The sequence below is a fragment of the Muntiacus reevesi genome, chromosome 22 (genome assembly GCF_963930625.1).
Source record: "Muntiacus reevesi chromosome 22, mMunRee1.1, whole genome shotgun sequence".
NCBI classification, from domain to species: Eukaryota; Metazoa; Chordata; class Mammalia; order Artiodactyla; family Cervidae; genus Muntiacus; species Muntiacus reevesi.
The window spans coordinates 42,502,917-42,515,548 of record NC_089270.1 but is presented as its reverse complement, the minus strand read 5'-3'; the positions used below and the strand labels follow the sequence as shown (position 1 = coordinate 42,515,548).

The 12,632-nt window shown below is 41.4% G+C and overlaps 1 protein-coding gene across 1 annotated transcript in view; it reads left to right on the top strand.

Moving 5' to 3' along the window:
* SPMAP2L (sperm microtubule associated protein 2 like) overlaps positions 1–8,146 on the top strand; it is a 38,226-nt gene extending 30,080 nt beyond the window's left edge. The window contains exons 8-10 of the mRNA XM_065914136.1: positions 4,019–4,150; positions 6,340–6,515; positions 8,032–8,146. Coding sequence (XP_065770208.1) covers positions 4,019–4,150; positions 6,340–6,515; positions 8,032–8,146 — 423 coding nt within the window. The remainder of the gene's footprint in view (positions 1–4,018; positions 4,151–6,339; positions 6,516–8,031) is intronic.
* The last annotated feature ends 4,486 nt before the right edge of the window (positions 8,147–12,632 follow it).

The window sequence follows — 12,632 nt, the reverse complement described above, 5'->3', positions numbered from 1 at the left end:
CGGTCAGTGATGTCATCTGACCATCCCATCCTCTGTCGTCCCCTTCTCCTCCCGCCTTCAGTCTTTCCTAGCATCAGGGTCTTTTCCAATGAGTCGGCTCTTTGCATGAGGTGGCCAAAGCATGTAGAACTTCAGCATCAGTCCTTCTAATGAATATTCAGAGTTGATTTCCTTTAGGGTTGACTGGTTTGATCTCCTTGCAGTCCAAGGGACTCTCGAGTCTTCTCCAACACCACAATTTGAAAGCATCAGTGCTTCAACACTCAACCTTGTTTACGGTCCAGCTCTCACAGCCATTCATGACTACTGGAAAAACCATAGCTTCGACTATATGCACCATTGTTGGCCAAGTGATATCTCTATTTTTTAATATGCTGTCTAGGTTTGTCATAACTTTTCTTCCAAGGAGCAAGCGCCTTTTAATTTCATGGCTGCAGTCACCATCTGCAGTGATTGTGGAGCCCAACTTTTCCTCCATCTATTTGCCGTGAAGTGATAGGACCAGATGCCATGATCTTCATTTTTGAAATGTTTGCCTTTAAGCTATTTTTTTCACTCTCCTCTTTCACCTTCATCAAGAAGCTCTTTAGTTCCCCTTCGCTTTCTCCCATTAGAGTGGTATCATCTGCATATCTAAGAGTGTTGATATTTCTCCTAGCAATCTTGATGCCAGCTTGCGATTCATCCAGCCAGGCATTTCACATAATATACCCTGTATAGAAGTTAAATAAGCAAGGTAACAATATACTGGAGAAGGAAATGGCACCCCACTCCAGTACTCTTGCCTGGAAAATCCCATGGATGGAGGAGCCTGGTAGGCTGCAGTCCATGGGGTCGCTAAGAGTCGACACGACTGAGAGACTTCACTTTCACTTTTCACTTTCATGCACTGGAGAAGGAAATGGCAACCCACTCCAGTGTTCTTGCCTGGAGAATCCCAGGGATGGGGGAGCCTGGTGAGCTGCCATCTGTGGGGTTGCAGAGTCAGACACGACTGAAGAGGCTTAGCAGCAGCAGCAGCGTATTCCTTTCCCAGTTTTGAACCAATCGGTTGTTGCATGTCCAGTTCTTGACCCACATACAGGTTTCTCAGGAGACAGGTAAGGTGGTCTGGTATTCCTATCTCTTGAAGAATTTTCCACAGTTTAATGTGATCCACACAGTCAAAGGCTTTAGTGTAGTCAATAAAGCAGATGTTTTCCTGGAACTCCCTTGCTTTCTCCATGAAATGATAGCTCGCAATTTGATCTCTGATTGAGTCCGTTACAACAAACTATTTGTAGTGCCCCCAGCTGGAATGCCTTGAAGGTTAAACTCAGCTGGGACTGTCTACAGGGTGACCTTTGTATGGCCTTTCCATGTGGCTTAGACCTCTCTCAGCATGACAGCTGTATTCTGAGAAGGAATATCCTAAATTGTAATGTTCCAAGGGTGAGCCTTCCTGGAGAATCAGGTAGAAGCTCCATGTTTTTCTTATGATTTAGCCTTGGAAGTCATATTATGTCCCTGCAGGCATATTCTGTTGATTGATACAGGTACAAGTCTGGCCAAATTCAAGGGGGCAGGGCTGCAAACCTCACCTCTCCATGACAGAAGTGGCAAAGAATTTATAGGCACTTAAGAAAAAAACTTCCACACCCAGTGATACGAGTCTTTTGGTATCCTTGAGCATGATTTTTGTATGCAGAAAATATTGTGCAAAGTTATGCTCTTCAGTAATTAATGGCCAATTTTTTTAATTTTAAATTAGAAAATCTATTTCTTAGGCTTTTAAGTTTAGTTTGGTAGTTTTATTTTTCTATTTATAATTCTAGAAGTTTTTGACAGTAACTTTTAAGAGTCCTAAGTAATATTTGATACACACTTAATTAAATTCATTCAAATAGTTTAAAATATATTTATACATGCTTACTTGCTCCATCGTATCTGACTCTTTGCCACCCCATGGACTGCAGCCCACCAGTCTCCTGTGTCGATGGAATTTTCCAGGTAAGAATACTGGAATGGGTTGCCATTTCCTTCTCCAGGGGATCTTCCCAACCCAGGGATCGAACTTGCATCTCTTGTGTCTCCTGCATTGGCAGGCAGATTCTTTACCACTGCACCACCTGGGAAGCCTAAATATATTAAATTTGATTTCTTTTAAAGTTACTTTATGTCAACCATCTACATTAATAAAACCTCAAATATTAAATAGTTATTTAAAAATAGAAGACATTAAACTTATAAATACAGTGAACCTGAAGTTTTTCTGAAGTTTTTTAATGTTGTAAGCATTAATACTGGCCCAGGTTCTTGGACTCTTTAATCAACAAATGGATAAGAGGCCAGATGAAAAATTCAGGCAAGGCTTCATCTGGAAAACAAGTAACAGGTGCCCTTGCTTGCTTCCTGAGAGGGGGGTGAGCTGCTCCCTTAAACAGGGTGAGGGTAGGGGCGGATAAAGTTTCCCAGGGGCTCGGTGGTAAAGAATCCACCTGCCAGTACAGGAGAGATAGGTTCAATCCCTGGGCTGGGAAGATCCCCTGAAGGAGGAAACAGCAACCCACTCCAGTATCCTTGCCTGAAGAATCCCATGGCCAGAGGAGCCTGGTGGGCTACAGACCACGGGACTGCAGAGAGCTGGACTCAGCTGAGTGCCCGAGCACAGAGGTAGGTGACAGGAAGGGTGGCTTAGGTGGTCTGCCAGCGCCCTTGGTGGCGCTGCGTGCAGGGATCATGCATAGCATCCTGCTTTTGCTCCTGGTATCTCAAAGTGGCAGTTGAGTTTTGGCCTTTTTGTGTCTTCTACTTAGTCATAATTTGCCCCAGCTGTGCACATAAGTGGTTCTTTTAGTCCCCTTATAATTTCTTTGTATTCTGTTGCTCCAGGAGGCGTTTGTCGAGGTACAGGCACTGCAATAAAGGGTCCCGGTCCCAGCCTGTTTCAGAATCACATAAAGTTAAGATTTCAACGGAATGTCATCCTTCTAAGTCAGTTACTCCATGATACACTGCTAATTGCAGTTGTAATGTTATCATTCTTACAGGCCAAATTCTCTTAAAACGTGTGCCTACTTTTTATTCTAATATACGCTTATTTTTTGTTTTTTAGTAACTTAAAATTTACTGACAAGCTGCAAAAATTAAAGTCCATTGGCTTTGTCGTTCTCTGTCCTCTGTGTAGGGTGTGTGTGTGTGTATTTAATTTTTTTCCCGGAATCACTTTTCAGTTCACATGTTTTCCTTTTTCGGCCACCCTGCACAGCTTTTGGGATCTCAGTTCCCTGACCAGGGATCATACCTGGGCCACGGCACTGAAGGTGCCAAATCCTAACTAGATCATCAGAGAACGCCCTCCCTGAATCATTTTTGAAAGTTAGTTACAGACATCGTATACCCCTTTTCCTCAGTGCTTTATTGTGTTTCCTAACAATAGGATATTATCTTTTAGAACTACAGTACTGTTACCAAGATCAGGAAATTTAACACTGATGTAGTACCATATCTATTCCACAGTCCCTGTTCAAACTTCATCAATTTTTGCGCATACTTATTCTGAAGTTAAAGTGTTATTTCTATGAGTTGTATTTTCTTAGCTATTTGACAGTTGATTCTAAATCGTCTAAGAGTTTAAAAATAACACAGCCCACAAAAGAAGTCAAGTTACTGTTACAAGTACCTGAGGTTACTTGCCACCAGAGACTTTGGATGGATACAGTGTAAGAAGTCCCTTTACCTCTGTGAATGTCATCCTACGTCTTTTTTAATGGTAACTGTTAGGATTGTTGTTGTTCAGTTCTTCCCCATCTTTAACAGTAGGTTCCAGAACAGCTGAGTTTGAATCTATACAACCTAGTTTCAGAAGGATGGAAATTGATGCTTTCGGCTATAATCATGGGTTACTACAATATTCTCATCTCTTCTGTTGAATGTACTAAGAAGTCTGGTCCAGCAATCAGACGCTACTTTGTAACTATGACCTAGATAGTACTTAGTGTCTGATGTTTATAAGTACTGTTTTCTTTTTCTCCCCTAGATTGAAACCAAGATTTTGTCCTCTACCCTGGCTGCTATTGCAGCTCCTAGAATTGTGGAGCTTGCCCATCCACGGATCAAGATAGAGGGTCTGTGCTTTGAAAGAGAAAGAAGTGAAAAGCCCATTCATCCTGTAAGCCATCACTACCTTGGCATCCTTTAGTTCACTTTCTGCTCATTCCCAGGTGTTACTTTGCCTCTGTAGGGCATAGACCAAAGTCATTGGATAAGGAAACCTTGAAAGAGTGGTCTGTGGCAGGAAGGAAGGCCTAGCTGCAAGATATGGAGAGAGGTTGAGGGTTGCAGATGAAGAGCATCATGGATTTGGGAGTCATTAAGAGCTGGGTTCAGGTTCCTGCCTCACTACTGCTAGCTCTGTGATGTGATAACCTTCTTGAGCCTTATTCATTTAATAAGGATTTGAATCTCTACTGCGTGCCAGACACCATGCCCAGTGAACACAAAAGAGGGAGAAAAAGAAATACGTAAACAGATAAGATGATGCCAAGTAGTGATAAGTACTATGAAGAAAATGAGAAAGGAGTGACTATGGCTGAGGGCAGAGAATATGCTTCTTGTGTATGGTAATCAGGAAAAGCCTCTTGAATGAAGGACTATTTGAGCTGAATGAGAAGGGGTCAGCTAAGAGAAGAGAAGAGAATGTTCTCGTCAAGGGAAGAGCACATGCCAAAGTCCTAAAGCTGTGATGGCATTGTGAGCAAGGGGATTGTCAAGATAATAGTTCCCAGTTTCAGGTCTGTTGTGACTTGTGATAATCGATAAGGCAGAGCCTTATCGAGCTATCTTTAGCACAGAGCCCAACACCTTTGGTGGTTTCCCTCACTCTTCCTCCTGGACACTCCCCTCCACTCACTGTAGTGGCTACTTGACTTCTAATCCCAATCGAGTTTTCAATAAATAGCTAATGATCACGTTGCCAAAGGAAGTCAGACCAATTTCATCATTATAGGAATCTGAGGATTAGATGTGGAATTCTATTAGGAAATCCCCTAGGAAATAAAAAAAATCCTTGAGAGAGTGACTTGAGTTTGCTAAAATGACTTGTGACCTTTGGACAAATCAAAACTTGATTCTCAGTTTCCTTGGTATGTGATTATAGCTGTCTTTAGTTGCTAGAATTGTTTGGGAGTTTAAAAAAAATCTTTTAAAAAAATGATTCCACTTGCCAATGCAGGAGACGCAGGAGATGAGGGTTAGATCCCTGGGTCAGGAAGATCCCCTGGAGAAGGAAATGGCAACCCACTCCAGTATTCTTCCCTGGAAAGTCCCATGGACAGAGTAGCCTGGTGGGCTGTAGTCCATGGGGTCACAAAGAGTCAAACATGACTGAGCAACTACTGCAGATAATCATATTCTTGAGAGAGAGAATAGTAGCTATATGTCATCTTTCCTATTTTATCAATAAAGCAACATAATAGAAAGGCCTCCTGCAGATGTGGTTTCCAAAGTAAGACGGAAAGGAGTCAATGAGTCAGTCAGTCAACATATCTTTATTCAGCAATAATTATGCACCAGAATCTAGTCTAGTTTTGGGCAAACAGGTATATCTCCCAAGCAGCTTATACTCTGGTGGGGAGAAGCAGACAATAAACACACCAACAATAAAATAAATGAGCTAAGGCAGGTGTTGGTGAGTTCTGGGAAGAAGATTAAGTATTGTGGAAGAGGGTAATTAGAATGGCTGATATATCTTGGATAGTCAGGGAAGAGCTTCTTGAGAATGTGATGTTTGAGTCTAGAGACTTGAATGATGAAGAGGAGGCATGACAAGAATGGGGAAAGAAAGTTTCAAGCATAACTAGCAAGTGCAAAGGTCTTGAGATGGAAAGAGCTGGGCCAGAGGGGCCTGTGTGGCTGGGGTCTTAGTGATCAAGGGAGAGATGGAAGGAAGGTGAGGTCATGGACAATAGCAGGCAGATCATGTAGGGCCTTCTTGGCCACAGTAAGGAGCCTAAATGTTATTCTTAGCAAAATGGAAAGCTGCTGGAAGGTTTAAACCCTGAGGGTGACATGATTTGACTTGGGCCTTAGAAAGTACATCCCTCATCAAGTTATTATGGTGATTGCATGGGAATGATACAGGCAGATCACTGAAAACACTCTCTGGCTCATGGAATACGCTTGTTAAAATGCACCTTCTCGCCCTCAGTAACTGCTGTGTAAAGGCTAGATTGTACGGGGCAAGAAGGGAAGCAGAGAGGCCAGTTCGGAGAGTAATCAGGAGAGAAATACTGGTGACTCGATAAAGGCTATACCTGGAAAGAGAGATGTGAAAATTTTCTGTCATTGTTTCCACTATAGGTCTCCCACGCTGCCTTGCTGGCCCACCCTAGCTCTCGAATACTAGCTCTAGCTAAGGCCAAGCCTCTTCATAAAGATTATTTACCTCCCCGCGATGCCATCTGGCCAGTATCTTATGCTGCTCTCCATTCCAAGATATCTCCCAGAGTTCAAGAACTAGCTAACCCAAATGCAAGGTACGTCAATTAAAGGCTAAGATGGGGCAGGAGAGCCTGGGGATATTGAGGGAAAAGCTGATCTAGTAAGGTCAGTGAAATGAGTTGTAGGAAAACAATAGATTTTTTAAATCATCTCACTTGTTACATTTATTGTGGTAAATCTATGGTCTTCTTACAATGAATTGTTGATAAGACTTCAATTAAATAGGGGACTAGTATTGAGCTTTAGACCTAGGAAACAACTCTGTTATTATGGATATGGGATTGTTTATCTATATTATTAGGGGAATAATCTGTCTCTATTGTTGGGACTTCCCTGGTGGCTCAGGTGATAAAGAATGGGCCTGCAGTGCAGGAGACCTGGGGTTGATCCCTGGGTCAGGAGGATCTCCTGGAGAAGGGAATAGCTACCCACTCCAGTATTCTTGCCTGTAGAATTCCATGGACAGAGGAGCCTGTTGGGCTACAGTCCATGGGGTGGCAATGAGTGGGACAGGCCTGAGTGACTCACACACATCTATACTTATATTGTTAAGGAAAACAAATTATAGGACAGAAACATAATTGTTACAGTTTCCTTCATTGCAGGCAGATTCTTTATATTATCTCAGAGGAGTACATAATCAGCTGGTAACAGTGGTTACTTTGGGGGCCTAGGGAGCTAGAATGGGAGGAAGACTTACTTTTCCCTAAATAGACTTCTGTAATTTTTGAACGTTTTTGCATCATGTACATGGATGAACTATTTCAAATAAATCGGAAAATATATTAAACAAAGAAAAACTTGCCTCTAATTCCTGTTCCTTTTTCAGAAGACCTCTCAACTTGCCTGAACCTCAATTCATTTCATTACCTTCAAGGGATAATACTTGATCCCCTTTTTCTAGCACCATCAAGAAAGCATAACTGAAAAAGTTGTAGTAGTCTTGAGCTCAGGGAATAGGAAATATATTCAATGTTATATAATAAAATATTTTAAAATTTTGCAATAGGTTTTTTCTTTTTTTAAAAAAAAAAAGTTAAACATCATATGAAATGGCACTCATTCTCCGTACATTGACAAAGGAAAGGGAAGAGTAAGATCAGGTACTCAAGATTCTATCCTGGTAGCAAAATTCTTATTTGGTGGTTAAGGATGGAAACTTCAAAATAACATGATTTCTTCAAGTTCACTAGTGAACTATCTGGCTTTGTTTTAACATTGCCAAATTATTGAGGAATTTCCAGAATTTGCTTTCTATGGAAAGAGGAAAGGCTTTGGAATCTGACACAAATCTAGATTTGACCACAGGTCATTCTTACGACTTGCCTGAGCCTTCATCTCCTTACCTGTATAGTGGAGGTCAATGATACCTGTTTTATGAGATGCTTATGAAAATCAAAACGGGATAAAAATCACTTCTCGGCCTTTTGGCTAAGATCAAGTGTAAAACAGGATAATATCACAGTGCCTAACATATAGTGGATGCCTGAGGAGTGTTAGTTCTCTTTCCCTTTCATCCTATTTCAAGTCGAATCTTTTTTTCCATTTCAGGACTCCTATGCATATTGTATATTATGATCCAGAAGTCTTTAAAGTCAAGCCAGCTGCTTTGAAAACACAATGTTCTCCGAGGATCCAGGAGTTGGCAGAACCTATTACACGTTAAAACCAGAAAGCCGCAGTTCCCTAGTCTGGTGCTGTTGGTTTGTAGCCCCCACCCCTCAATACACACAGGACCTCCAGGGAACACGCTGCTGTGATCTGTAATCATGTCTTTAGCAGGTCTGGGGACTCCAGCATGCTTTAAAGAGAAAATGATAGCCCGCCTTACTATCCTTACTTCTTTCCTCGTGCATGTCTTAGCGGTCTCATTGCTCAGACTGACCTGAAGAAACAAAACCTTCTTATATTTGCTGGTTTTGCTCTTCTTTTCCTGGTGAGATCTATGTTCTCCAGTAGCCGGTCTCATCTCACTGTCTTCTCAGATAAATCCTGAAGACTGAAATCATTCTTCGTGTTATTTTTCCATTGCCCCCTCATTACCAAGAAGTAACACTGAAAAACGGTGAAGCCTTTGTGGATAAGTCAAAATGCTTTCTATAATCTGTAGATGAAATTTAGGAAACAGGTTACTATATTTTTTTGAATGAGTAAGTGAACATTTATTCAATATTTTTGTGGCAAGTACTGCACTAGATACATATAAAAGAAAATTCAGTAACCTTATGAGATAATTATTATCATCTTCAGTTTACAAGCGAGAACATTGAGATCCAGAGTTTATATGCCTAGATTATATTGCCATAGAGTTATAAGTCAAATTGTAACTTTCAGCTCCAAATTGAAGTATCATTTTATAGAAAAATATAGTTATATATTAAAATCAAGTTATTGATGAAGTTGGTAATTTCTGCTTACTCTGGATCAGAATTTTTTAACCTAGAGTCTGAAGACAGCCTTTGCAGGGTCCATAGATCTTCTATGAGTTCATGTACAATTGCACGTATGTCAGTGTGCTGGGAATAGCACCCATGGTTCTTTATTTGAGCTGGGTCTTCTTGCTGCTTGTGGTCTTTCTCTAGCTGCAGCACCCAGGCTCTGTAATTGTGGCGTATGGGCTTAGTTTCTCTGGCAGCATGTGAAACCTTCTCAGACTAGGGAATGACCATGTCATCTGCACTGGTCGTTGGGTTCTTTATCACCAGACCACCAGAGAAGTCCACATCCATGTTCTTATCATAGTCTGAAACTAATTCACGACCTGGAAAAGGTTATGAAGCAGTATTCTGGATGATAGCTTTTCATTTCTCAAGATGTTTGATTAAACCAGTAGACTTTATATTTTACTACTATTTATTTATCATCACAACTCGAAGCAGAAGGGAGCCTTGGGTAGCTTTTGTAGTTCAAAAGAGGACTGATTCTTCTGGGGAATAAGGTGATGGAGTCTTTTGGTTCTTGGGGTTGCTGTGGTGGAGTGTTTTGGTCTCCATTTTGCAGAAGCATAAATGTCATGCAGCCAATGGTGAAGACAGTGCTGCCCCCCCCCCCCCAAAAACAGTGCTGCCTCGTGATTCCACAGGAAATAGATTAAATGATTCCATCTCCACCAGCCTCTTCCTTCTCTCATGCTCAGAGTCATTTATCATGAGTGACAGAAACTAGGCATTTGGTAAGCACTATAATGCATTTTCAAACTGCATCCACCCAGAATTTTTTTAATTTAATTTGTTTTATTATCTCCATGGATTAGTATTTTATGGAGTAAACTAACTTTTATGGCCTATCTAGATTTGCATGAAAATAAGCTTGTTTGGAAACCAGTTTTACAGATGATTGAGCTCTATCTCTAAAGCCTTTATGTTAAGCTAATAACTGGTGTCATGGAGAGGTAATAGCATGCAGTAATTTTGGCTGTTTTTTGTTTTGGTTTGATTTTGGGGGGTTTTTGTTTGTTTTTGTTTTTTTAGATAGAAAGAAAAGGAAAAAAGCTAGGTTTATTGGTTAAAATGAAATATGGGGAATTCCCTGGTGGTTCAGTGGCCAAGACTTCATGCTCCCAATGCAGGGGGCCTGGATTCCATCCCTGGTCAGGGAACTAGATCCCACATGCTTCGACTAAAGAGTTTGTGTGCCTCAGTGAAGATGGAAGATCCTGCATGCCACAGCTAAGACCTGGCACAGCCAAGTGAAACAAAAATTGAAGTTTCTGGAAATGACCCTTAAGACAAACAGCAAATAAAGAAACATCTATTCAAGGATATCTGTGAAAATTCAGTAAGAAAGGTGAGAGTCTGTGACATTCAAACTACTTTTAGGCAGATTGCGTCTTGCCACAAATTCCAGTTCTGTCTTTAAAGCCCTAAGTTGTGTTCACTTTTTACCTGTCTCCTCCTTTGACTTACTTGCACACAAGAATCTTAGCGCTTAATGAATGTAATGTTCAAATGTGGTGAGCCTCCTCAGCAAATAAAATTCCTGGCATCGTGCCTAATCATAGCAGGAAACCAAAAAATAACAGCTGCTACCATCATCACCTCCACCACTACCCCAGGAGATTGACAGCTGGTCTGTGCCGCTTTTCTGCTTGGTTACTTGTATCAATACTTTAATCTGAATTTGTTTTTATTTGCTCCCTGGAGTGGATATGTGTGTGTTTATGTTCATATATATGTGTGCCTGTCTTTATTTTGTGTTTGTGTATAAATTGAAAGTTTCCTAAATCCTTTAAAGAAGCAGTTATTAAATAAGATTATTGAGGAATTATACAGAGGCTTGTGATTAACTACCAAAAGTTATAATAATTTCTCTAAGAAGCTTCAAATGTCTTCTCACCCCTTTTAGCTGTCAAGTGTTACAGCTGCAAATGTTCACCGTTCTGCAGCTTTTATTCCCAGATGGTTGTATTAACTGTCTCTGTTAAGCCTTGGAGTGATTTTCAGCTCCTTATTAGCAGAAAGTGGAGAATAGTATTATTAGATTTGTGAAATTTGGGTAAGTTAATATTGTCCATTTTGGAAAATGGCATCAATGAGACTATTCATAGTCTACCAAAACTATCAAAGGATTTTTTTTTTAAAGCCACTAGTTCAGAAAGTCCTGAAATTTTTCAGGACACAGGATAAAGGTTGAAACTGTTTTATTCTGCCTCTGATAATATTCCGTGGTTCACTCCTCTGGTTTTAAGATGCAGGTTTAATTAAAGTTCTCATTAGGTAAGCTTAGTTAAACCATATTAAAATTATATTTTATGACTATATTAAAATAAAGATGAACATATTTTTTATATTTTATATTGACTATTTTTAAACTAAAAATTCATATTTTCCTTCTCATATAAAAAGAACTAAACCATCTTTGTAAGTTCCTAGAAGTACTGTGGGCTGTAGTCACTGAGCCTGCTCTGCCCGGGAGGCAGTCCACCGCGTTCAGGTAGGTGATCCTTGGGTCTGGATGGCAGCGTAGAGACCTGAGAGCTGCCAGAGATACACATGTGCAAGTCATCTCAGCTAGCTGTGGTTGGGACTGGGTGTTGCTGAGACGTAGGACCAGGAGGCGAGGAATCCTGCTTTGGTACTTGCTGGTATTGGAGAAGTGCTGTTGATTATGTTTAGGAGGGTATTGATATGGTGGTTATGCTTCTAAAAGCTTTTTTAAAAATATTATGTTTTAGCTGTGCTGGGTCTTTGTTGCTGCGAGTGGGCTTTCTCCAGCTGTGGCGAGTGGGGGCTCCTCTCTAGCTGTGGCGAGTGGGGGCTCCTCTCTAGTTGTGGCGAGTGGGGGCTCCTCTCTAGCTGTGGCATGCAGGCTTCTCCCTGTGCTGGCTTCTCTTGTTTCGGAGCACGGACTCTAGGGCCCACAGGCTTCAGTAGTTATGGCGCATAAACTTTAGTTGCTCTGAGGCAGATGGAATTTTCCCAAACCAGGGCTTGAACCCGTGTGCCCTGCATTAGCAGGCAGATTCTTAATCACGAGGCCACCAGGGAAGTCCTGGTCATGCTTTTAAAAGCAGTTCTTTTAGAGATGGAAGCTGAGACATTTGTGAATGAAGTGGTATCTAGAGTTTGCGTGTGTGTGCTGGGTTGATTCAGTCATGTTCAATTCCTTGCAACCCACTAGGCTCCTCTGTCCATGGGATTCTCCAGGCAAGAATACTGGAGTGGATTTCCATGCCCTCCTGCAGGGGAGCTTTCCAAACCAGGATCAAACCCGCATCTCTTATGTCTCCTGCATTGGCAGGTGAGTTCTTTCCCGCTAGTGCCACTTGGGATGCCCTAGCTAAAGTCTGCTTTGCAATAATCCCAATGGGAGTGGATGAGACATATAGATGAGTTGTGAGTCGGTGATTGTTGAAATTAAGTGATGGAAGCTTAGGGTTCACTGTAACATTCTCTCTTCTATTAGACATGCTTGAAGTTTTACATAATGAAGTGGAATGTCCAAGGGGAGCAAGGATGGACAGTTACAGGTCTCAACAGAGGCTTGAGAGGCCTGAGCAGCACAAAACTCCCGCAACACTGCCCGCCGCCAGCCTGGTCTGCTTGCCTCCCACATGGTTGGTCTTAGGGCTAAGTAAGTGGGAAAGTCAAGTAATTTGTCTGTATTCCATGGCTGGTGTAGGGGAGAAATAGCATATACAAGATGGTAAGATA